The 26362-nt window shown below is 53.4% G+C and overlaps 1 protein-coding gene across 8 annotated transcripts in view; it reads right to left on the reverse strand.

The window, feature by feature from the left end:
* ATP9B (ATPase phospholipid transporting 9B) overlaps positions 1 to 26362 on the reverse strand; it is a 215676-nt gene that overhangs the window by 12386 nt on the left and 176928 nt on the right. For 7 of the 8 annotated variants that reach the window (XM_024754795.1, XM_024754798.1, XM_024754797.1 and 4 more), the window contains 10 exons: positions 15681 to 15842; positions 14901 to 14993; positions 12740 to 12823; positions 12445 to 12615; positions 9596 to 9694; positions 7527 to 7616; positions 4860 to 5004; positions 4609 to 4673; positions 3893 to 4048; positions 3728 to 3792 (listed from right to left, as the gene is read on the reverse strand). In XM_024754795.1, coding sequence (XP_024610563.1) covers positions 3728 to 3792; positions 3893 to 4048; positions 4609 to 4673; positions 4860 to 5004; positions 7527 to 7616; positions 9596 to 9694; positions 12445 to 12615; positions 12740 to 12823; positions 14901 to 14993; positions 15681 to 15842 — 1130 coding nt within the window. The remainder of the gene's footprint in view (positions 1 to 3727; positions 3793 to 3892; positions 4049 to 4608; positions 4674 to 4859; positions 5005 to 7526; positions 7617 to 9595; positions 9695 to 12444; positions 12616 to 12739; positions 12824 to 14900; positions 14994 to 15680; positions 15843 to 26362) is intronic. The other variant, XM_024754799.1, reaches the window with a different exon arrangement.

Raw genomic sequence — 26362 nt, forward strand, 5'->3', positions numbered from 1 at the left:
GGAGAAGGCTTCGGAGGGGAGGGTTGCTGGGCCATATGCTTAATCGTATGAAAAACCGACCAACTTGTCTTCCGGGCTCGTTTCACCATTGTGCACTCCGGCCAGGAGCTGTAAGTCCCGGGAGCCCCAGCTTCCTGCTGACACTTAGCGCGGTCTGTCTTAACTTGGCCTCTAGGTGGGGTTAAAATTTCCATTTCCTGTAACTAATGATGTTGATATATTTTCGTGTGCTCATTGGCTATTCTTACATCCTCTTTTGTGATGTACGTTCAAATCTTTAGCCTTTTCTTAAAAGACTGAGCTGTTTGGAGATCGTGAAACACTCTGGGTACAGAGCTCTATCAGATGTAGGTTTCCCGGCCTTTTCATTTGATTAATATTGCCTTTAGAGGAGCGAAGACTTAATTTTGATGGAGTCCATCTTGTCAATTTCTCCTGTGACAGTTCACGCATTTTGTGCCTAAGGAATCTTTACCCCCAAGGTTCCAGGGATTTCCAGCTGTGAATTCTGCCAGCTTCCCTTGTCTCCGGCCTCAGTGCCTGCTGCCTGGTGTCCACGGTCCGAAAACAGCTTTTCCCTGTACCTCACCCTGTCTTCCAGTCGCGTGGGCTGGGAGGACAGGGCATTTCCTGTCGCTCCGTGGTGCCCCTCGGTGACGGGCTGCGAGCCCCCCTCCTCAATCACTCGCCCAGGCTCCTGCTTACAGCTCAGGACTCTTCCTCAGATGTCACGTGCCCTCCTGGCACCCTGTGAAGACGGCATCTGGTAGTTTTCCCACACGCATCCTCAGGCTCCCCACTGAAATCCCCTGCGAGGATGCATACCTGTGATGGCCCGGGGGTGCCTCCTGGGAGCTGTGGCCATCACGAGAGGGACACCTCAGCTAGAGCAGACCTGCGTGTCTCCAAGGATGCTGCCTGAACACGGGACGTCGGCAGCTGTCGGGCACAGGAGGGGTTTGGCTCGACTATGTGGAGCGGGTCTCACAGAACCCTGGATGTGCTGACGCCCGTGAACGCTAAGTGGGGCCAGGATGCACGGTGCTTCCCCAGAGGACCTGCCGAGGGAGGCGTGTGGAGGTAGGGCACAGCCCCTCCCAGGACCTCAGGTATGTGGGCAGACGCAACCGAAGGCTAAGTGAGGGGAGTGGGCCAGGTGCCACCTGGTGGGCTCCAGGGGGAACCGGGGCGGCCTCGGCACGAGCTTCCTTCCGTGAAGTAACCAGCAGTGCGGGTGGGCCTCACCTGGGTCACCAGTCCCTAGAAAGCTAATGAAATGAACTCGGATAAAAACCGTACATAGGTGGAACGGAATTCTATCAACTGTCCTGTAGTTTCTAGAGCCAGTTATTCCATCATGGAAGGTCAGTAGTTTGGTCTGGTTAGATTTTATTTGATAAAAACACCACATTGCTTCCCGCCCAGTTCTTTATATTTGTTTTCTAGGTGAGGGCAAAACTATTTTATTATTTATTTTTGAAGAAGCTTAACTCAGAAGCATCTCCCTCCATTCCTGCCAAATCCAAGGGACTACCGCTTCAGAGAATTACAGGCGCCTCGTTTAAGTGATGGACATGCAGAGAAACTTTAAATAAAACTTTCAGTGAAGGCTGATAATAAATAGGAGCTTTAAAAATAATGCGTGCTTGTGCCGACAGGGCTCAGGCTGCAGACGGGAAGCGAAATCAGGCCTAGGGTTGTAATTCCATGAACTTAGGCAGTTCTTATCTAGGGAGTAGTCACCTCTGCCCCTTAAAACTTCCTTTTAAACTTTCAAATCCATACTTAGAAAAACGGAAAGTGAGAATGGTTATGCTTTTCCTTTGGCCTCCAAGGAAGAAATGCACTGGACAAACTCAAGGCATAACCAGCATTACTGTGCAAATTCTGTGCTGTTCAGAGGAATTAATGTGATAATTATTGCAAAGACTTAAGCAAGCAACGGAAAAATGTAAAAAAATTTGTAGCTTTCTGTACCTTTAGGCTTTTCCCTCTCTTTGAATGACTCTAGGAACTCCTGCTGCGATTATGGGCAGGCTGCCTGAACAGGCGCAAGGCCCAGCCCCACAGCCAGTCGCAGTGAAGCCTTTATCCTGACCTGGGCCTGGGGACGCGGGAGGGGCAGTGCTTCCCCTCAGCCTCCAGGGACCTGGGCAGGGTCCGCATGAGTTCCGTGGGGAAGGATAGGCTCTAATTTCCACAAGAACCTAACCTGTTCAACAGCTCAAGCCACACAGGAGCCAGGGGAGGAGGGGAGAAACGATGGAGACCCGGGGCGAGGGGGACCGGGATCCAGCCCCTGCGGCTCCTGGGCGGCAAGCCGGGCGTTCAGGGATGCGTCCACGTGGCAGGAGAGCGGCACCTTCACCTCACACCGCCGCCACTGCCCCAGCCCCCCGCTGCCGAGCTCAGCGCCCTGTCCTCTTCGGGGCACAAGCGCCCGCCCCAGGGCTCCCTCTTCCTGAAAAGCTCTCCTGCGCCCACACCCCAGGCTCGGCCCACCCCTCGCCAGCCTCCCACCTCCCCTCCCGCCTGCCCTGCGCCCCCAGAGCTGGTCCCACCAGGTCCCCAGTTCGCTCTGACGTCCACTCTGGAGACACGGGTGTGCGGAAGCGGCGGACGCCCTTGGCCCGGGGGGAGGAGGCCAGGACATAGGACGGGAGGCCGAGGGAGCCCCGTCACTCGCGACGGGACCTCGCCCGCACAGCTTCGCCCTGAAATCAGCCCACGTTGCGCCCCTGATGCCCCCGATGCCTCTCGCTGAAATCCCCGGGATTCTCGGGGTTCAGGGAGCCGCCAGGTGACACGCACGTAACCGTGCCCTTGAACCGGGCTCCACGGGGTGCGATAACCCGCTGGCTTGTCCTCCGCCGACCTGGGAAGACGCTGAGGCCGGGAGACCCGTGTCCTAGGGATGCGGGGGGACAGGACGGCGCCGGGACACGTGTGCTAACCACCGTCGCCCTCACCACGCGGTGGAGGGGCCCGGCCCGCGGCTGAGGGGCTTCGCAGAGGAGAGCAGCCGCGCGGGTTGTTCATTGCACAGCGGCCGCCACGCTGACTTTACCTGCTGGCGCGGTCATGAGGGGTGAGGGGAGGAAACTCCGGTCTACTCTTGTCTGACACAGGCCTCCCGCTTTGTAGCCCTGGCAGCGCAACGAGCACAGCCTTCGCCACGGGCCCCGGGCCGCCGCTCTGCGGACGGGCTTCCCAGATGCCGGGCGGGCGCCCTGAGGATGAGCTTCGTTACCGCGGGAGGCCTGACCGAGTCCGTCCCGGAATGTGAGGTCCCGTGCCAGCACCACCCGTTCTCGAGGTCTCTGCTGCCAACTTCACGCCGCCGTCAGGATCAACCGTGTCCAGCCAGGAGGGCGCAGGCTTCAGGAAGGGGCTCCCCAGCCTGGGAGTGACCCAGTCACCCCCCACCCCCCACCCCACCATGCCGCCGCCGAGGGCTGGAGAAAGTCCCGGCTCCGACACAGTTCCCGACCCAGGTGCGCTGCCCCGTGTAAACAGAAATTCCATGAGAACCTAACAGCAGGGTCGTAGGAGGGATAAGCGGACACGTGCTGCCTCTGGCTGCCCCACTTCGTGGCTCCGTACACCAGTCGATTCGTCCTCAGGCTGAGTGTGTGGGAGCCACGCAAGCAGACCCCTGCACGTGCTCCCGGGCTACAAGCCCTCCCGACGTGCCGCTGCCACGTCTGCGCGTGACGGGCCCACTTACCCCACCATGAGGAATCCCTGGTACAGAGGGACGGACGCGAAGTAGAAGACGGAGGAAAACACGGCCTGGAGGGAGGAGAGCAGCGCCCGTTACTCACGGTCGGCCAATATGCGCGCAGGCCGCAAGGCACCAGGCGCCCCCGCACGGCCGCTCCGGACGCCGCACCTGCATGGTGGAGATGATGAGGCCGCGGTGCATAACAAATTGGCTGAGCGCCGCCGACCGCTTGTAGCTGCTGCGCCCGTGCACCACGAGCAGGCGGCCGATGTGCTTGAACTGCGAGACGGAGAAGTCGGCCGCCAGCGAGGCCTGCCGGCCCTCCTGCGACCAAGGCAGACGGGCCGGGCTAAGGGCCAGACAGGGGCACAGCGCGGGCCCCGCCCCGGGAGCCGCCCGCCAGAACCCTGGGAGGACCCGGCCTGGCACCGACGGTGTCACAGAAACTGAGCAGGGACCGGGGCACCTTCAAGACAGTTCTCTGGACCTGCCACCCCGCCGAGCGGCTGCGGGTTCAGCACTGCGGCCTGATTCACGAAGCAGAGGGGCCCGGGGTCCAGCCTGTGTCCAGGTCTCTCTGGGTGTTTTCACGTGAGCACGGGAGGCAGACCACAGCTCCCGACCGGCCGGGAGACCCGGACATCCGAGCGCGGGCCGTGTGTGTGGGGCTGAGAGAGGGTTGTGGGGATCCGGGGAGCGGCCCAGGTGCAGCCCCGCACAGCTCGGGGACCAGGAAGGTGCCCGAGTCCCGGCAGGACGTGCCTGTCCTCTACGTGCCCTCATGGAGCTGCTCCCTCAGAGCGTGGGTCCGCCTCCCCCCAGCCCCCGGCCACGCGTGTGAGCGGGCTGACCAGGGGCCTGGCGGGGACGACGGACAGACGCACCTTCCCCTCGATCCCGATCCCGCAGTCCGCCGCCTGGATCATGCTCACGTCGTTCCCTCCGTCACCTGGAAGCACGGAACGCGGACGTGAAGTGGGAACCTGCGAGGGGCCGGCTTTCCTCGCCAACCGGCAGACGGGGTTTCAACACCCAGGAAGACAGGGGGCATCCACCGGGCGGGCAGGAGGGAGACGGGCGCACGTCCCCGCGCGTTTCATTTCAGGACCCCGGCTCCCCGGACGCCCACGCTCACCGATGGCGCACGTGCGTCTGCCCGTGTGCTGCTGTAGCAGCTTGACGATGTGCGCCTTCTGCGTGGGCGCGCAGCGGCAGCAGACCACGGCCGGGCACTGGCAGGCCAGCTCCACGAACTCGTGCTCGTAGTACTTCAGGCAGACCTGGGGGCGGCAGAAGCGAGGCCGGGCTTCAGGGCACGGACAGATGGACGGAGCCCGCACGCAGGCTGGGGGGAGGGCTCCAGGGAAGCCCCGGACAAGCTCATCTGCCTTCAGGGGATGCCAGCACCGCCTTCCGGGGTTGGCTGAAAAGGTCTTTGGTCTTTAGCACACGATACCCTCAGCGACGATCCTTAGTTCCCCATCTTGGTGGGGAAAATAAAAATTCCCCAAAGCTGCCTGAAGTCTGTGGGGTCCCGTTGCTGAGCTGGACACCCCGAGAGTCACCCCACACGAAGGACAGGAGTCAGAAATGAGGGTCCTGAGCCCCCGGGGCGCCGACTACCACCAACAGCACATCCGCCTGCAGGAGAGCCGTGTGGGCGCCCGTGCCCCGCGTGAAGAGGTCAAGACGCAGTCCCAGGCCCTCTGCCACCTAAAACCTGGGTGGTGAGCGAAAACCCGCATTCTCGGCAGGTACTCAGCAGCAAACAGACGGACACAGTATCCCTGCTGAGGGGAGGAACCACCGCAGGACCCAGAAGCAGAAACAGCGACGCTGCCTTTGGGGAGTGGGACTGGGGTGCTGGCGGGAGGGGGGATGTGCGCTCCAGCCTGCGGTTTCCCTGGGGCCGGCTGGCTGCCAGGAACAACATGTGGATTTGGGGGACAGAAACAGCAAAAAGATTTCAATAAAAACACACTCACAGAAGCGTGTTTAACACAAGTAGCTACTTTTGCTCCCTCCCCAAGTCCCAACTATAGAGAGGTTTTAAAAAAGACATCGACCTACAAGGAGGGGCTAGAACGGAGGGGAAATTCGCGAAACGCTTTGGGCTGGAAAGCAGCCGGCCACATGCATGCGGCTCGGCTGCTGTGAGCAACCTGCAGCCGGCGGTGGGACCAGCCGAGAACACGCGAGGCCCAGGCCCCTCACCCCTCCTCACGCGCAGCCAGGGGGCGGGGGGCCGGGGGGGGAAACGGAGCCCTTCTGCCCTGGAGAGGCCGGCCTCACCCTCTGGACGAGGGGCGGGAGGCGGAGCGAAGAGACAGAAGGCGGGAAAGGAAAGGGGGCTTGAAGGCCGGCTCAGGCCCCGATCAGTGCCGCCAGGGTTGGGAAGGAGGGGACAGTCATCCTTCGTGCCCCAGAACCAAGGAAGTGTGATCCGTGGACAGGGACTGGACCGCACTCCTTAGCACCATCAAGAGGGCGCTGCGCTGGGCAGGAGCTGGGGCTCAGGGAGCCCGGGACCGGCAGGTGCTGGACCGACTCAGCGGCTGGATGGAGGGCCCAGCCCGGGGGGGACCAGACACCGCGGGCTCCGGGGAGACCGGCGGGCAGGTCGCGCAGCACCGGGCACCACGGAAACAGGCGACCCAAGCGTGAGTTCACAGCGCTGCGGGGATGGGGGTGCCGAGCCGGCGAGGGGTCCCGGGTCCCACACACGCAGCGAGAGGGACAGGAGCAGAACTCAGGAGCCCGCGGCAGCTGTGCAGACGCCGCGGTGCAGACAGAGAAATGCAAACGTGAGGCCAGAGCTCAGCCAGCGAGTTGGACAGTCAGCCAGGGGCCCGCGCGGCTCCTATAAAACAACACACACCAGCGAGGCTGGGGGCGTCCCCGGGGTCGGCTTGTGGGGACGGCACGGTGGGGAGCACGGGGCGCCCTCCAAGTCCTCCATCCTGGGCACGGGCGGGTGAGAGCGCTGCCGCTGTCCAGGCCCCGCGGTCCCGGGGGCTCCGCGGAAGCAGCCACGCAGACTTGGGGTGCGCGGCCCCGGCAATGCAGCAGGCGGGAGAGCCAGCCGGACACGGCGCCATCTGCACGCACGTGGCCACAGAGGTCGCACCGTCTCCGCTGCTCCTGACGTCCCGTCCAACCCCCAGCACCCCCCCCCCCACGCCCCTGCCAGGCTGGCCTCAGTGGCCACACTGACTGGGTCACCAGAGGCTGCGCTGCTCCGCCCAGACTTCTGGAAACATCTGAGAGAGCCGCGGGCAAAAGCTGCAGGGGGAGGGGCCCCCAGCACACCCCCCACCCGACGGCTCCGGCCATTGCGACCCTGGCGCCGAGTGAGGAGAGGGGGCTGGACCCGAGCGGGCCGCCCAGCCCCACGCGGGGCCTCCAGGAGCAGAGGGTCCTGGGTACCAGGGCCGCTGCTGGAAACACGCGTTTGGATAAACTGAGATCACGGCTACCAGAGCCAGGCTCCAAGGCGGCCACGCCAGGAACGAAGAGCAGGCCTCCAAGCGCCGGAAGAGCTTTGAACGAGCCCAAGACAGACCAGCGCCAAAGCCGTAAGGGCCAAGTTCTCACTGCGACATGGCCCTGGCCTCTTCTCAGGCTCTGCCCGCACACATCACTGCTGTGAGCAGAGATGTCAAAACCAGTGGAGAGGGCAACGCAGGCTGATAACACATCTGACTGAGGAAGTCCACAGTCCACCGGACAGACAGGGCCCAGCCTCATCTCCAGGGAGAAGGACAGACAGAAAGACACCTGCTTGGTCAGGGCCCAGCCTCACCTCCAAGGAGTCCCCGGATATGACCAGTGCGCAGTCATGCTTCCTTCGAAAGGCATTCAGTTCCAAATGGGCTTCTCCCCGACTGGTTACCTCCATGAAAGGGGAAGAAGTACCCAGTTACAACCCTGTTTAAGTCACAGACAAACAAGCCCCGATGCACAGATCCCAGGCCTTTAGACACTTCTAAAGCCGGAGCATGCTTGACACGGGAAATTCTATAACAACTGCTCTTCCCAATTTCTTCTACAGTGATGGCAATAAATACCTACTAATTTAATACGAACTGCTTTCCAACGTGTGACAACTCAAGGCAGGAAACGTACACTGTAAAGTGCAGGGCAAGTATCACAATTACAGTAAGACAAAGTGAACAGAAGAACTGGCTTGTCAAGGAAGAGGGACAAACGGCCCCCCACCACTGCCCTCCATGAGCTAACAGGCACCTTTGCGTAGCTGGGGAAGACACCTGGCTTTTCTCAGTATATGCGGGTAAGAGAGCATGATGACCGTTAACTGAAAGTCTCTCTACTTTCATAGGGCAGTGGGGGTGTGTGTGAGTGTTAACGCCAGGGATGCCGTTCTGCATAGTCACAGGTCAACACACCTCAGCATCACAGCCCGAGGAAGCTGAGTTCCTCGTGGCCACACAGCAGGGAGGGACGGAATGACCTAAAATCGAGGCTTCATTTAAAGACGCCTCTTTTCATAACATGCCAAGTGATACAAAATGCTTTTCTAAAACTGTTTCTGTTGTCTCTACCATGGGTTTCAACTTATTCTATCAGTTCAAGCAAACTGAGTTATCTGGAAGATTGAACGATGGAAAAGAGTAAAATCAAGTCATAATCTTGAAGTATCGTTAATTTTTGAAAGAAAATATTTCAGAAACTAACATACTAGTTTTTGACATTCTTTCTGTGGAGATTTTATGGGGCATAAAAGAAATGATATATTACAGGACTGAAATAAAAAGCTTCATGGGTCCAGATTAATCAATCCAGACTCATCTTTAAATAGGTAGGTTTTATTGTGGAAATTTCATTTGTGGGGCTATAACACTGCAAAGTCAACAAAAATTGATCTGAAGTTTTATCAGAATCATTAATAATTTAATTGCAAATAGTAGTCTGCAGGGCCTAATTTGTGATTCTGATGCTTCGAAATAAACTACATTTACATGTAAATTATATTCAAATCACTATTTCTGTAGGTGCAAGGGCTTCCTTTGGAACAGAGACACACAATGTCTGTTCAGCTGCCATCAATCAAGACCCAAGAAACTTTTATTTTTTGTTTGAATCAAATTTCATCGTAACTCGTAGATACAGTAAACACACAAATTTCGATCATTTCTATTAATTTTCTTTGATCTAATTGAGGAAGATCATTTAATCTGAAGATGGTAGTAGATTAAAAACACATTTCTACTTTGTATTTAATACATTTCTACTTTGTATTTGTTTCACAAAAGCAGCTTCTGGACCACATGTATTATGTCTAACTAATAGACAAACGTAATTCTTTTATCAATGTATACTTTTATAAATTGAAAAGAAAATGACTGCAGTATGTCTATTTTAAAATAGATATTTAGTCGTTAATAATTCTAATAGTATAACAGAAAAATACTCTTGAATTTAGACCTTGTTTCACTCTACCAAAAGCAGCTTTTTTTTTTTTTTTTTGCAGTACGCGGGCCTCTCACTGTTCTGGCCTCTCCCATTGCAGAGCACAGACTCCGGACGCGCAGGCTCAGCGGACATGGCTCACGGGCCGGGCATGTGGGATCTTCCCGGACCGGGGCACGAACCCGTGTCCCCTGCCTCGGCAGGCGGACTCTCAACCACTGCGCCACCAGGGAAGCCCAAAAGCAGCTTTTTGTTCACATTTAATATATGTAACTAATAGAAATCTATTTTTAACATGTTTTTATAAACTGAGTAAGAAACTTACTTCTCTTTTAAAATAGTATCTATTAACTAATAGATAACTGCGTATACATTCTCACAAAACCAGTAAGTTTCAATTCAAAACATTTAAAATTCCAAGTGACGTGGACGTGCACTTACCGGCCTGAAAACGTGCGTGTCCTGCGTTCGAGACACCAGGTGAGAACTCTTGGCGATGCACGTGGCCGTCTCCAGTTTATCGCCCGTCAGCATCCATATCTAAGAAACAGTTTCAGCTGGTGAACCCCAACTCTATCACGTGTTCACCTCTGAAAAGTGTCTGCCCTTGAAAAGATATCTGCACATCCGTGTTTTCAGCATCACTATTGACAACAGCCAAACATGAAGCAACGCATGAGTCCACGGATGGATGATGGAGAAGCCAAATGTGGTCCATCCATACAATGAATATTAAAAAAGGCAGGGGATTTGACACCTGCAACAACTATGCTGAGAGAAACAAACCAGTCACAAAAGGACAAACACCGCATCATTCCACCTGAATGAGGTCCCCAGAGGAGTCAGACTCGTAGAGACAGGAAGGAGATGGAGGGTGCCAGGGCTGGGGGAGGGGAGCTAGCATTTCACGGGGACAGTTTCAGTCTTACAGCATAAAGAGTTAAGGCAGGCGGAGGGTGCTGGTTGGTACACGACAGTGTGCATGTACTTAGTGCCACTGCACCGTGCCCTTAAAAATGGTGAAGACGGTGAACTTTACATCACAATAAAAGTCTCTGCCAACTTGCTTAACTGAGACAGGACAGAGCGAAGTGACGTTTAGACGCAGCAGCAGAGCCAAGGCAGGTGAACGAACTGAGACAGGACAGGGCGAAGTGACGTTTAGACGCAGCAGCAGAGCCGAGGCAGGCGAACGAACTGAGACAGGACAGGGCGAAGTGACGTTTAGACACAGCAGCAGAGCCGAGGCAGGCGAACGACGGGATTAGGAGCCTCGCAGCTGGGGCTGAGGAGGACGCCTGAGTACGTCAGAAGGCCACGTCTACACGGCCTTGCAGGCCAAGCAAACAGGCCCACAGGCCGAGGGCTTGCAGAGTTAGGGGGACCCTGACATCCTCCTTGTCACCTGTGTGAGTTTTTCGGTTGAAAACTGAGGTTCGAAATAGGTAAACGGGCAATAGTTAACCCGAAAGTTGTTTCGTATCAAATAAGTCATGTCAAATAACACCACTAAAAAAATATATTTTTAAAAAATCTAGCCCTTTTGTCTTACTTTTTATTTATTATTATTATTATTATTTTTTGGCCACGCCACATGGCTTGTGGGATCTCAGTTCCCAGACCAGGGATTGAACTCAGGCCACGGCGGTGAAAGCCCGGAATCCTAACCACTAGGCCACCAGGGAACTCCCGAACACCACTTTTACTTAAAAATATCAAACACACGCACATATTGTATGTGTAAGTATCCCTAGACTGAAAAGAGAGCGAAACCAGGACACTTTATACGTAACAGGACGGTTTATATATCTTTTCCGTAACAGCAGCAACTTCTTGCTACCATCTGATTTCTCAGATGTATCATATGTATCATACATAAATATGCATTTCTGGGAACAGGAAACAAAAAACTTACATGGTATACTGGTTCTCTGCTTGGCACAATCTACCTGCGGCTCTTTTCAGTGTCTGAGGGTTTGTGTTTTTTACTTATGTTACACATTAATATTCACTTCACTGAGCCTGGATCTAAGACAACGACACGTCACCGTGACAAAGTTGGGGACAATTAACCCCACAGAACAAGAAGTCCCGCTGCTGATAACTCAGGGACAAGTGTGGCCTGGCCAAGCGCCACCTCTCAGGCTCAGAGGACGGGCTGAAACCACATCCTTGAACTCTAACGGGACAAAAGAGTGTGCTTCTCCTGACGGAGCATGAAAAGGGAAAAGGGCAGAAGCCCAGCAAGTCTTACTGACTTCAGAGCTTAGCGAGCAGCTGATACAAAGCACCCAAATCTTTACACAAGAAACGCGCAGGCCTCGGCTGTGCTGACAAGCCAGCAGCAACACCCAAGAGCGAGACTGACGGGGAGCTCGTGACAAACCACAATGGAAGGAGCAGGCTGTCTGCCTCTAGTCAATCATGTTCCTCCACGCAAGCTTCTGGTCGCACAGGCTTAGATCGGGTCACCGTTCTGAGGCTGAACTGCTCTCTTCCACTCTGACTAGCACCTGGACGGCACACGCAGATGCCAGCGGCCGCCCCTGCCACGGCCCTGAACGGCCGGGGAGGCTCCAACATCTCCCCCGCCCAGAGGCCTGGACGGCAGGGGCCCCCTTGCTGTGCCCGTCACAGTGCCCTCATCAAAACGTGCTGAGTGTATTGTTATTTGAAGCCGGCCACGGCTTTGCCTTCTGACATTTCCCTCCAGTTCTCTCTCTGCTCCAGTTAGACACAAGTATTTCTTTTAAAAGCAAGCTGTACTTTTTTCATTCTCAGTCCTTGAGGCGGCACTGAAATGCATTTTCTCAGCCATCTGTAACTGAACTTCAGCTTTAGTGAAAGCACAGGTAAGTAAGGCAAGAAAGCAGTTTCCCGAAAACTAAAACTTACACCACAACGTGCTAATGTCCCCTGGACCCGAAGAGGACAAACCGTTAGAAAAAGACAGCAGGTCAGTAGGTCAGGCAGGGAGCACCATGCGGTCTACGGGGCAAACCTCCCCACGCGGATAAAAGGCTGCCGTGGGGAGCGGCTCGGGCCGGGACAGGCCTCAGGCTGCCGTGAGGGCGCCCGCGGCCGGGAAGGCAGCCAGGAGGACAGACGGCCGCCGGGAAAGGGGGAGCAGAGCCGCTGCGTCAGGGTGACGGGCGGGCGGGCGCAGCCCCCGGGGCGGAGGGGGGCTCCGCGGGACGCGTAGAGACCTCCGCTCACCAAGGCCCTCACGCCCTCCACCTCGGCGGGTTTCAGGGGACCACCTCCAGGGGGCGCCCGCTCCCTCGCGGTACCTTGAGGCCCGCGTTGCGCAGCATCTCCAGGGTGGGCCGCACGTCCGTCTGCAGCTGGTCCTCCACCCCCGTCAGGCACAGCAGCTCCATCTCCCGCTCCAGGCTCTCCACCACGGCGGCCACCTTGAGCGTCCTATCGTGGATGCTCAGCTTGGCCTGGTTGTAGCGGTTCTGAGGACAGGCGGGCGGTGCTGTGACTCGCGCAGGGCTGGCCGAGGCGGGGACACCCGCGGCGCCGCCCCCGTGCGCACCGTCTCCCCGAGGCCACGGCCACGGCGGGAGGCCGGCCGCTCACCTCGAAGTCCTGGTACTGCTCGTCCGTCAGCGCCCTCTTGGCCACCACGAGGGTGCGCAGGCCTTCGCGGGCCATGTTGCCGCACTGGAAGAGAGAGGCAGGTCACACGCGGCCCGGCCGGCCCGCAGCCACGGCCACGTGCTCCACTGGCTCATCCCGCCAGACCCACATCCCCGCGGGAGGGGGGGAGCGGCCGGCTCCCCCGCCGCCGCGCCACGCAGCCGACCCGACCCGGGGTCCCTGCGCCTCCCGACCGCCCGCCGGGTGGGACGCGGAGGGACCATGGGCACGGCTCTCTCCCCACTACGGGAGCGGGACGGGCCGCATGTGTGCGCGACACAGACAACGGCCACACGAACTGTGCAGTCGGCCGTCACGGCCACCGAGGGAGCCGGGACTCGGAGCGTCCGACCGCCGCCCTTCGGAATCAGCGATACCGGGGGGCTTGCGCCCGGCCCGGGGACACACTTCCACGCGCGTCCATCCCGCCCGGCCCCGTCCGTTCAAGGGCAGAGGCCCCCGTTCCCGGGTAACGGCACCTTCCTCTGACAAAGCTCGTTCACTGCACTTAATGTATGCAGGATAAACCATCCCGAGTCTCCGGGGTTCCTTTCTAATCCTCCGGGGAGACCTGATCCGCTGCCCGCTGTCACACACCAGGCCGTGTGCGGAGAGGTCCCCGCTCGCGCGCCAGCCCCACACTCGACGCGGCCCGCGGATCCTGAGGCCCGGCAGGCGACGCCACGGTGCCCCTTCATACCGCCCTGCTCCCCAGTCCTAGCTCCGTCTCGTTTCTAACAAACACACATCTGGGGGCAAAGAGGGGGGCCTGCGCGGAGAGGAAGGGGCTGCCCCCCAGGCACCGCCGCCTCGGCTCGCGGGCGTCATGTCCACACAGAGGATGGGCTCGCACTGCAGGCTTTACAAAATCGCCCCTTCTGCCGCATGACGGACAGCGTAGGTGTGTTTTGTTTTCTTAGTATTTGGGGAACACACGTTGATGACCAAGAATCCAGCTTGGGAGCTTCTGTGACACAGAACAGCCCCCTGTAAACTCAGGCTCTGAGTACCTGCTGGCTTTGGATAAAGCGAAAGGCTTTCCCCACGACAAGAGTGTTAACAACAAAGACTGCGGTGGGAGGGTGTGGAAAGATTTATCGATGGGAGAAACTACAATGTTGGAAATAAATGCACAAAGGATTTTTAATAAAGTTATCTGAAAAACAGTCTGACATTATCTGTCTGTTGCAAGACATTTATCGATTGACCTCATAAAGCTAAATAAATTCAACAAGGATTTTATAATTAATCGCACATCATTATGACCCAAAGTAATTTTTATGGCATTTTACTAGGTCTTCAGGGAGTTTAATTTATTCATGTCCCTGATTAAATCCAGTGCCTGAAGGAGCTATTGATTCATATTGCCAATACCGTCGTGGACGTGGGCTGTGGCCCCTGGACTGACAGACAGACTCCTGGCCCGAAGGGGGGTGGACACGCTTGAGCCCCACCGACAACAGGCACACAGTGAACGGGGGTCACACTCATGAATTCAGCGGTTTAGTTTTACTCTGAAATCTAAGTTTTTACAAATACATAAATGTAAACAACAAATCATCTCATGAAGCTAAATACAAATCGTATTTGTTCAGAGAGAATTTGATGAAAATATAGGATTGGTTATATTTGGATCTTATCTCCACGTTTAAAGTGAATCCTATGTACATATTGGAATTAAATTCTAACTAAAATATCCTGGTAAATAATTTAGGTTACAAAATAAATATCATGTTAAAATATAACGCTGGTTATATGCACAATACTGTTTCAGACTATTTTAGTGAATGATTAGGGACGCTTTCTATTTTTTCACCAAAATAAACAAAATATTCTTCATACGGACACACTTGCACACATCTACACGTATTCACACGGAAACCAAAAGCAGTAGTTGTTCACACAGAAAGTACAGTATTTATAATTTACAGTACTCCTATCCTCTCTGCTTTATGAACCGACAGTGTCTGGTGTGAAACCTGGCATCCTGATTCACTCCAGTGACACCAGCAAGTACCTACGAGTCGGAGAAAGGATGCCGTGCTTCTGTCACTGCCCTGAGTTTCGTAAAAACATCTGCACAAAGTGAGACAGCTCATACCTCCTCCTCCAGCCAGTCATTATACTGGACGACGGTGGACATGGCAACGTCGGCACCTTTCATATAGAACGTGATCTCTGCCGTGGACTCGTCCTGTAACAAGAAGGGAGGGAACACAGACGTGTTGAGGCCACGCTGCAGCCACTGGGGGGCTGCTCTAACGGGAACGCACCAGGAGGGCAATTCTCCGTGAACCCACTCCCCTGGGTGAGTTACTCAGACACCTTCTAGGCAGGGCTGTGTCCTCCCTAGATGCTCAGGCCACCAGGAACCGAGAGCATAATTGTGGCTCTCAAGATGCTGTGCTGAGGGTTTTGAACTAAAATCTGTAAATGAATATACGCCTTGGACTGCAAGGTAAATTCTCTCAAATTTCCAGAGCTTGAGTGAATAAGCTTCTTAGTTTAGCCAACTTCCAAGACGTATTTGTGGTATTCGCTACAAAACATTTAATAGGGGTATATTTTAGCAACGTTACGGTCATAAATCATTCTTCAGGTAAACTGGCTGCTACTGCTGTGGGAAACAAAGCAGCTCGAGCCGATTTCAAAAATTCATGAACATCTTCTACTTATCCTGCCTCAGCCGTCTTAGGAAAGTTGTTTTAAATCATGACTATTAGAGCCACACCAGCTTCTCAGCATAAATTATCAGTTTGGATTTTATTATTACAAAACACTGTGACGAGCATAAAGCCCTGGAGTGAGCCTAAAGAGACCGCTGCAGTGCCCTCACAGTGACCAGAGCAGGCACCCAGCTCGGGGACAGAGGCCAGCGCACCCTGACGATGACCCCCATCCGCTTGCTCTCCGACGTGAAGGGGAAGGTCTGCAGGATGCAGTAGGTCAGGATCTGGCCGCTGGGGGTCCTCAGCTGCATGGACGTGAGGTCTCTGTTGACCAGAGTGAGGCCGACGCTCTCCGTCCACTGCACCAGGGCCACCTGCGGAAGACCAGCGAGACGTGAGGGCACTCGCTCCCCGGGAAGGGGGCATCAGGCCAGCGGTCAGTGAGCTCGCCGAGATGCCACCAAGAGACGAAACTGACCACATCCAGGCCCTGCTGTTTGAGGCCGCGTCCAGTATTCGTTACAGGGAAGCGATACGCAGCGAGACTGAGGGCCTTGGTCTTACCGTCTAAGATAAAGGCCGTTGGTGGGCACACTTGTGCTGCGATTTGTGTTACCAGCTGCCTACAGCTAGGGTTTAAAATCTACGCAGAGCGCCCGCCGGGCTGGACGGCTCGGAGAGCAGGTGGGGCTGGGCTCGAGGACGCCCGCGACAGTGATGCCCTGAATCCCTCATGTGTCTCAATCACGGACCAACTGGCGACTGGGGGCTCCACAGCCAGCACGTCTGCGGGGAGGGCAGGCCCGGGTGCCCAGCCCAACTCCGACAGTTGGAAGCCCCGTGACCTGGTCCTTTGCGTACTGAGGCTCACCCGCCTGTTCTGTGGAAGATGTATTTGCAAACTGTTCTACGGGGGAAACGATCAGAGGAGGCTCCCTGGCATGTGGCAAGGACTCAAAAATAGAAAGTATTCTTACTTACAATCCTTTATGATTTAAACGTAAAAATCTTAAGTGGAAAGATAATTTTTAAAGTTCACCACTTATGCATAGTAATTTTTATGACAATAAGCGTTTTCAGAAAAAAATTGTCTTTAAAAGCAACTTCACTGCAAGAAATGCCTGACGTGCTGCCCCCGCCGTGCAGGTGAGGACCCCGCGGCCGCAGGCAGTGGCTCCTTCCCCCTGGGGGCTCTGGGCCTCTCCTGACCCTGGCGCCTCGCCCTCACCTGCAGTTCCTTTCACCACCTGTGCTTTTAGCGTTTGACCTGGGTTCTGAGAAATCATATCATTCAAGAGCATTTTAAATTCTGTCTAGTGTGTAGATGTTACTGTTCTCTCCTAGTCATTCCTGAAAACTCCCGTCTGACGAGATCCTCAGCAGCTCTGGTGCCGAGGTGAGACCGCTCAGTTCGGAATCCTCGAGCTGCCGTGTACCAGCTCCGTGAATCTGGGTGACAGGCTGCACCCCTGAGCCCCGGTCTCCTCGTCGATAAGATGGTGACGACCTCCCAGGGTTACGCTGAGGTCTGACCCACCCGTGGGGCGTTTGGCACATTGATGATCAATGTCAGGGTTTCACCCTCCGCCCTTTCTCACGTAAGCCATTTAGGCGGAGCGGGAATCACTTTACGAATGAGGTTTTCCACAAATATAACTGGAGAAAAGTCCCGACAAGCTTGTCAAGTGTCTGACATTGTGGGGTGGGCCGCATGCTACGGGTGGACAGGGCGTCCGAAGACAGCGAGGCAGGAAAAGCCGGCGCGAGACACTTTCTGGGGCTGCAGGGGCGCCCCGTGGGGCGGGAATGCCCTGGGGCACAGCCGAGGGCGACACTTCAAGTCGCCTGTGCCGGTCCCTTGGTGCTGGGCTCCCCACACACTCCCACATGGCTTCCCTGAAAGGGGTCCAGGACAGATGGTACCCAGCCTCTCCCGGAAAGGGTGACTTTAGTTCCCAAACATTTTCTAGGATTTTGCAAAGGACCTAAACAGACAAGCGGGACTACTGTTTCAGAATAGTAAAGACATACTTTTTTATACGGTTTTAAATTACAATTTTGTCTTATTTTATACGTAGTCAATGCAACAGAATTCATCTTATAAAAAGTTCTGGTATTTTAAAAAGTGCACATGGTAGAGTCGGCCTGTGATAAACAGGTTACAGCAGCTTCGGAGAAGCAGGAGTGGGAGTGAGGGTCATGCTGAGGGGGGTCCCGGGGCCCCGGACTTGCAGCTGGCGTCTCGAGGGAGCCCTGCGCCGACCAGGCCCAGGATGCGCGTCCAGCAACCGCCAGCAAATAGCCCCGGCTCGAGCCCAGCCCCTAAGCCCAGGTGGGCCAGGCCAGCTTGGGAGTGAGAGCCCACCCTGGACAGAGAAGGCGGAGCCGAAGGAAGGACATCCTCCCCGCAGCTGGGCAACCCGAAGGGCGGCACTCACGCACGGGAGCTTCCAGCAGAGGAGAGGACAGACCGACGCAGCACCAGACGGCCCGACAGCCCAGCGGCTGAGGCCGCAGCAAGGCCGCCCGCGGTGGACGCTCCCGCCCCGCTGCCCAAGGGGACACTGGCTGTGGCCACCATACTGCCCGGCAGCGGGGCGTCACAGCCAGTCCACGAGGCTGCAACCAGGGTCTCCACGAGACACGTGAGCGCAGCGGGCTCTGAAGGCCGGGCCCCGCCGGACTCCTGACCGCCGTGCCAGTGTCCACTGAAACGGCTTCTTCCCAGCCCCAGTCCTGGTTTGCCAGCAGCAGTGGAGACGCCTGTCAATACTCCTGACACCGGAGTCCAGCTGCTGGCTTACAGGGCAGATGACATCAGCTTTCTAGGGGCCCTGTCAGCTCTGGGGTGCCACGAACGCGTTAAATGTGACACCGTGAGTCACCGTGGAGCTCGAATTAGAAGCTGCATGCCCTGGCTTTCCAGAGCATTACTAGGATACCGAAGCAGGCCGGGATCCTAACATGACGCCACGAGGATGCAGTACCATAATTTAGAGCGTCAGTGATACACTCCAAATTACAGCGCTAAAAGAAGACACTGGACGCCAGCACGTCGAGTGGGGCAAGTCAACAGCTCTGCAACCCCAGTGCAAATGTAAAACGAACGTGAAACTCCACAGACTATTTCTATACGACTTCTCTGTGTCTGCAGATGACCCAAGACCCCAAGTTTCGTTTTCGGTTTACACAGTGAAAGGTTACTATTACATCCTGACCTGTAAATTGTATCTCCCTGCGAACACCCTCTCATCTCACCGGGTCCCGCTGCAGTCAGGGCCTGAGTTTCTCTATTTGGTGACTCACACCTGTTTATTGTGTAGTTTACGCTTGGTTTCATAACCCACTGGGGGTAGCGACGTATCAGAGGAGTCCGCTGGGCTTCTGCTGCCTGGCCCAGCATCTGTACAGCTGTTCCTAGTCAGTAAGCATGTCGAGGTCTCGCTATATAATGCCGACCAGGAGAAGAGCGTTCACACACTCAACGCGACGGGCGCTTCCATTAGTCTTCTAATGTCAGTGCTTAGCGCTGGGCAGGATTCTCTCCGGTGATGTAAAATGTAACATTTCTGAACAGACTTATAAGCCAGCAGCCACGAAGGGGGGACGCGAACTGGCCACCACGCGCTCGGCACCTCAGTGGAGGCCGCCACGACGCCCACGGCGACCGGAGGGTCCCCCTGCGGCTTCGAGCTTTGCCACCTGGCCCTGGAGTGCAGCGGGGCTGGGGGAAAGCGGGTCAGCATTCGGGCCATTCCCTCTGTATGTCTGAAATAAACTAGAGGTGTTCTTTTCAGAAGGCTCTGAGGGGTCACTTACATCCAGTGATACTGAACGTCGAAATGAGAGGAAGGAAAATTTCTAAGGAATGGGCAGTTTGACTCTATTTTCTTCCTGAGGACGTCTAAGCGATTAGACCAAACACACGTCTTGAAAGCATGATGCCGCCCCTACGGCAAAATGAACAGCGCGGCTGCCGAGGGTGGAGACTCGCCAGGCGGTCGGAGCACAGTGGGGAGTGGAGGCTGTGCCAGCCAAGGCCTCCCCTGGAGCCCCGGGCAGACCCGCTGGGCACAGTCCGCTCGGTGTCCCCCGTGATGGAGCTGAACGTCCAGTGACGGAGCTGGACAACAGCGTGGCGAGCCTGCGAATGGCCTCGGGTCGCCCCCGCCGGCCGCCTGGGCCTCTGCGGCCACACGCCACCAGCCGTCCTCCAGCCTCGCCGGGGCTGCCCGCCGGCTCCCCGTCACCTTCCCCCAAACCCCCCGCTCTCTCTGCTGTGGCTCCCCCTCCCGCCACGCTGCCATGTCCCCCACCCGGGCCTCCAGCAGCCCCGAGACCCCCGATGCCTGCTGTGCTCACTGCTCTACCCTCAGGAACCAGCACAAGACATTCCCTCAATCAGCGAGAACTAACGATCACTGACTTAAGGTGATTTAACAGTGCCAAGTTCAACGGGACACTGAGGACAGGCGTGAAAACACAGCCGGAGCAGTTTTTGGGCGCTGGCTTGTGGGAGGCAGTCTCCTAGGTCCCGGGAAGAGATGGGGATGAAGCGCTAGTCCAGTGTGATCTGGGCTTCGAGCCTAAGAAACCTGATTCTCGCCCTGGGATTACTAGTTCACCTCTAACCATTTCTTAACGTGCAAAATGCCAGTCACCCGAACAAAGCACCAAGGCTTGCTATTCTATGGCTTTACACGGTCAACATCCACATCTGTTTTGGGTGATGTAGTTGTTCAAATCTTTTGCTTCTGTTTAAACACAGTGGTCGTTTTCTCATGATTGAGTTTTGGGAGTTCTTTATCTACGTTGGTTACCAGTCAATTATCAGATATGTATTTTGCAAACATATCCTACAAATCTGTGGCTTGCCTTCATTTTCTTAACAATGTCTTTCGAAGAACGTAGGATTTTTACCTTTAAGTCTAGTTTATCAGTTCTTTTTACAATTTGTACTGTTTGTGACCTACAAAATCGTTGCCTGACTCAAGCCTACAAAGGTTTTCTTCTAGAAATTTCATACTTTTGGTTTTTCATTTAGGTCTATGACCAATTTGAGTTAATTTTTATAAGAGTGAGAGAGATTAGTTTAGGCTCTTTCTGCATATGGCTGTTCAAATGTTCTGGGTCCCCTAGAGAAATGGAAATAAAAACAAAAATAAACAAATGGGACCTAATGAAACTTAAAAGCTTTTGCACAGCAAAGGAAACCATAAACAAGACGAAAAGACAACCGTCAGAATGAGAGAAAATATTTGCAAATGAAGCAACTGACAAAGGACTCATCGCCAAAATTTACAAGCAGCTCATGAAGCTCAACATCAAAAAAACAATCCAACCCAAAAATGGGCTGAAGACCTAAACAGACATTTCTCCAAAGAAGATATACAGATGGCCAACAAACACATGAGAGGATGCTCAACATCACCAATCATTAGAGAAATGCAAATCAAAACTACAATGAGGTATCACCTCACACCAGTCAGAATGGCCATCATCAACAAATCTACAAACAGTAAATGCTGGAGAGGGTGTGGAGAAAAGGGAACCCTCCTACATGTTCTGGGTCCAATTTATTTAAATAATCATCCTTTCTGCATTGGATTTCCTTGGCATCTGTATAAAAAAATCAGCTGACATCTTGGTAACAACAGAAAGTCTTCCAATCCACGTGCACAGTATGGTTCTCAGGTATAGACTGTCCTTGAGTTTTCTTCATTGTCTTACACTTCCCAGCATACAAATCCTACACGTATTTTGTTAGATATATCCTTAAGCATTTCATGGGGTTTTTTTTTTGGTTTTTTTTTTTTGGTGCTTTATAAATGGTACATTTTTAAATGTCAGTTTCTAATTGCTCATTGCTAGTATATACAAGCATGAGTAATTTTTGTATATGGCTATCATAATGGTAAACTCACTTATTAAATCTTAGTAGAGAGTTAAATTTTTGGTAGAGCCTTTGGGATTTTATACGGAGACAATCATATCATCTATTAAAACAAGAGACAGTTTTGTTTCTTCCTCTTTTCTGGTCTACCGAGGTTTTATGTAGTTCTTTAGATGCCATTTTGCTAATATATATTTTTCCTGAACATGGTTATTTAGTGAGGTTTTCAAAAATAATAGCATTTGGGCTGTGTTTTAATATACTCTCATAAAAATTGAAGCTCATCTATTATACCCTCTTCATATGTGTAATTTTATGTGTGTATTCTTAGTCTGCATTCACTGTTTTGTATTATTTACTATTTCTGCCAACAGTTTTTCCGTTTTATTTACTTTTCAAAGGATCAGCTTTTGGATTTACTGCTTATTCAATCAGTATAAGTATCATCTGCTCATGTGGCCATTTGTGTGCAAGAATCAGCTAAAGTTTATGACAGACCATGAGTGGATGACTTAAAAACAGAAGTGCGTCCCACCCTTAACAGCACTGCTTTTGATTTACTCTAATGTATGCAGTGTGCTGTGGATTTAGATTCACTTAATCGTGTCTGCTTATTGAAGCAGGACTCAATCAGTATATTCAATCAGTATATATCCAACTTTTAGGTTTTCCTTTATCTTTTCTTTCTCTTACTTTCCTTTGGTCTTGCCTTTTTCTTCTAAACGTTTTAGTTGGATGCCAACCTCATTTGTTTCGTTTCTTTTTACCAGTGCACAGGCCCGGTTTGATTTGCAAGGCACTGCCTAACACATAAGCCGGTGGAGGTGGAGTTTCCATCTGCTGACGGCTCCCGGGAGGTGGTGTCTTAGCGGGAGACTCTCGGTGTTCGCACGGAGGCTGCTTCTGACCACTGGCTTCCCCTGACCATGGCCCCTCTTGGGATGTTATCCCCGTATTGGGTCAGATTGCTGCTACATGGGGTCCTTCTAACAGAACAAGAAAGCTGCTGGGGGCAGGTGGAATTTTTAGGTCTTTGACTCAGAATTCATCTCAGGAGCAGTTAACACACTGCTGCTTGCTTTCCCCATTGGTGTGGCCCTCCCAGTGGAAGGGGCAGAGGAGGTGCCACCTCTTCCTGTTTCCTTTGGATGCTTTCAGTGGTGGTACAGGCCATGTAAGAATGACTATTTCTCTAACTTAGCTTTAAGACATTTCTAACAATGTGATTATTGACAATAATATAAAGGTCAAAATAATTAAAATGTGAGTGTAAAAATTACGTATCTAAGTGGGAGCCTAAGCTAAATCTCATCCAGAGGCCACGTCAGCAACACACTTGGGTAATTGTTGTCACAGGCAATTGGTTTATGCTTTCACACTTCTCCATGCTAAGTAACTCGTGCAGGGCAAGATTTTATTATTAATTTTCTCTACAATTCCATTATTCAGAAATTTCTGTTCTATCATTCTTTTTTTAATCAAAGTTTCCTTTTTTCTCCCTTTTTACATTTATTTTATTTTTTTATTCAGTGTTTGCTGCGTTGGGTCTCTGCCGCTGCGTGTGAGCCCTCTCCAGTTGTGGCGAGCGGGGGCTACTCTTCGTTGCGGTGCACGGGCCTTCCACTGCGGTGGCCTCTCTCCTTGCAGAGCACGGGCTCTAGGCACACAGGCCTCAGCAGCTGTGGCTTGTGGGCTCTAGAGCGCAGGCTCCATAGTTGTGGTGCCCGGGCTTAGTTGCTCTGCGGCATGTGGGATCTTCCCGGATGAGGGCTCAAACCTGTGTCCCCTGCATTGGCAGGCGGATTCTTAAGCACTGCGTCACCATGGAAGCCCTGTGCTATCATTCTTGAAAAGCTTCGGAGAAGTTTCCTTTACCATTTTAGCAATTACACCCGCACAGCTGCCAGCTTTACTCCAGGGACACATTTATTATTATTATTTTTTTTGCGGTACGCAGGCCTCTCACTGTTGTGGCCTCTCCCGTTGCGGAGCACAGGCTCTGGACGTGCAGGCTCAGCGGCCATGGCTCACAGGCCCAGCCGCTCCACGGCAAGTGGGATCTCCCCGGACCGGGGCACGAACCCGCGTCCCCTGCATCGGCAGGCGGACTCTCAACCACTGCGCCACCAGGGAAGCCCCCAGGGACACATTTTTTACCGTGTACTTTATAAATCATAATTCGATCACTGACATGTCTTCATTTTCAACTGTGGTACTACCATCACTGTTATAATTTAATAGAATTATGAACATAACGTGAACCTGATCGCCTGAAAAAGCTGCCAATCAATACTCATGGCAGGCCGTGTGGTTCGCGTGCTGTCCCGCTCCTGAGGGTCACGGACGGGGGCTCACGTCGCAGACAGGGACCTGCTCCCCACAGACATGCTGACGCCACACCACAGTGAGTCCTGCTTCAATAAGCAGACACGATAAAGTGAATTTAAATAAATCCACAGCACACTGCATACATTAGAGTAAATCAAAAGCAGTGCTGTTAAGGGTGGGACGTGCTTCTGTTTTTAAGTCATCCACTCACGGTTCGTCATAAACTTTAGCTGATTCTTGCACACAAATGTCCACATGAGCAGATGATACCTACACCCTGAAATAATACTTAACATAGAAATTATATATGTGAGGGACACGGCCACAGAGGAGAAAGGATGTTACCAACAGACAGCAAGTTTACAGGCTTAAGAGTCACTGAAAATCACGGCCAATCAAATCTTTTTGAACCAAAGCGGGCAGGGGTCTTGGGGTTGCGTCGCACTGGCCTAGCTCGCCCGAGGCGCTGCCCCCTGAGCTGACTCGGTGGCGCCTGTTGGCGACGCTGGCTCCATCTCAGCTTCCTGAAGCTGCACTGGACACACAGCTCACGAGGGCTGGATTTTCACTTTGTCCAGGCATTTCCAGGAACATTTAAAGTTTGCTAAGCTGGAGTCTGCTATGCCGAGGCTGCAAAGTGACAGGCAAGTGAAACTTTCCACGCTCTTGGAGAAAATGAAATATTGATCACATATCGTAAGAAACAGCGACTGGGGCCTAACCAGGCTGCAGGCTCTGAATCCGAAATCACCCCTCCCGCTCTGACGCTCCAGCACCCACTGCACGTGACGGCTCCAAACACACACGTCACTGCAGAGTGCCCAGTGACCACACCTCAGAAAGCCTTTACCAGCTTCAATTGCCCAGAATTCCAGTATCTGTATAATAAAATGCATCTGTGCACACGCACAGGTAAGGTAGGAGAGCCTCTCTGTCTTCAGGAGAGAGAAAATGAAGAACTGCTACAAGATCAGAGACGCAAAAACCAGCACGTTCTACTCCAGAAGTCACATTCTTTCTGAAAACTAAGATGAGATGACACAAGAGCCATAAGCAAACAGGGAAAATAAGAGAATAGTGTTGGCGCAGAGTGTACAAAGCCAGTTCAGTCTCCTAAACTGAAAAGGCTGCTTATTAACCGTACACGTTGGGACAGGTCAAGGCTGAGGGCAAACAGAGAACATCAACCGAGCCACTTCCCTGAAAAAAGCTCCAGGGTGCAATATTCTAGGCGCTTTATTCAATAAAAAATGCTTTTAAAACAGTACTTTGGTGATTGGGAAACACTGCCGTCATCCGTCAACCTAGCTGCAGCGAAGTTCAATAAGCGAAGTAATGAACCGTTTAGATGATTTTCCTCGGGCTCTGGGGACCTGCCAACACTGCATCAACAGAGTGCTTTAAAAATTATGATGAAGTTGAGTCTTTTCATTTTTGGATGTAAAATACGTGTTAGGCATTTCTTAAAGGTTATTTAATGCTTTGCCACTTTTAATCATGGTGCAATTTCCAAAGTAGGAAGAAATTTTGAAGGAAAAAATTTAAATATAAGATTAGCAGTTTCTATTTAGTTCTGGAAATCTTGGAATCGGTGAAACCCCTCTGTACTGTGAATTCCTACTTTAAGATTTCAAAAGTGTTATAACATAAAAACCTAAAGATAAAAAATCCCAGGTATTTTCAACAAAATTTTTATTTACTTTTGGGAGGTAATAAGGTAAATACGTAATACAGGATTTTTGAAACTTCCAGTAAAATTTTCCTTGGGAAACATCTGTGGTCTAAGTTTCCCATGCTCAGGACTGGAAAAGCACACGTTTTCAGTATGTAATCACGTGGAACTTGAGAGAATCTCCAGAATGCCAGACTATGAAAAACAATGTGCTTAACCCTTCCTTTGTAAGAAAAAGCGGTGGTGCATGTCCTCTCGAAGAGCGCCACCGGGACCCGGTACCTGTCTCAAGGCCGACAGGGCACGGCAGGATGACAGGCGCAGCTGTGCACCCTAAGCACCCACCCCATCAGCCGAGGCCGCCACATCTGCTGGCACCACTGGGCTGCGCACGTCCTCCTAGGTTCCCCGTCAGCCAGTAAAAACATCTGGTACACACACGGTTCCAAAAGTCATACTGAGCTGTGGCTGCAAAGAGATTCTCACACACCTATTGGTTAACATAATCTATAAAACAGAGCAGTGGTGATGATGAAGGGGACCTTGAGCTCCCGCCCACCGCGTAACTGACCTGGGACGTGGCGCCTGGAATATGCGCCCTGAAGACAGCGGGGTGCTTCCACACCCCCTGCTTTCCCCTCTGTACAGTGACTAAGCTACCCTGTGGAGTGACTCAGCAACTGACCACACCGCAGGCAGCCCCAGTTTCCACGGGCTCTCCTAACACTTCCTGGGAAGAGAGGCATGGTGACTCACAAAAAGGAAAAGCATCTAACTCCGAGACACCGCCTGGCTAAATCACAGGGACAGCTCCTCCCGGAACAGCTGGGGATGCAGTGACGGGGATGCGGTACCGAGGCCTCGTGTCGATGAGGTTTACCTCAGGTCACCACCACACCTTCCGGCCCCCCTCCAATCGGATCAGCAGTGCCGTCCCACCACCTCCCAGGCCTGCAGTTCCGTCTGCCACGATGCACAGAGCCCAGGTCCCGGAAGACGGA

The sequence above is a fragment of the Neophocaena asiaeorientalis genome, unplaced genomic scaffold (genome assembly GCF_003031525.2).
Source record: "Neophocaena asiaeorientalis asiaeorientalis breed wild unplaced genomic scaffold, Neophocaena_asiaeorientalis_V1.1 scaffold124, whole genome shotgun sequence".
NCBI lineage: Eukaryota > Metazoa > Chordata > Mammalia > Artiodactyla > Phocoenidae > Neophocaena > Neophocaena asiaeorientalis.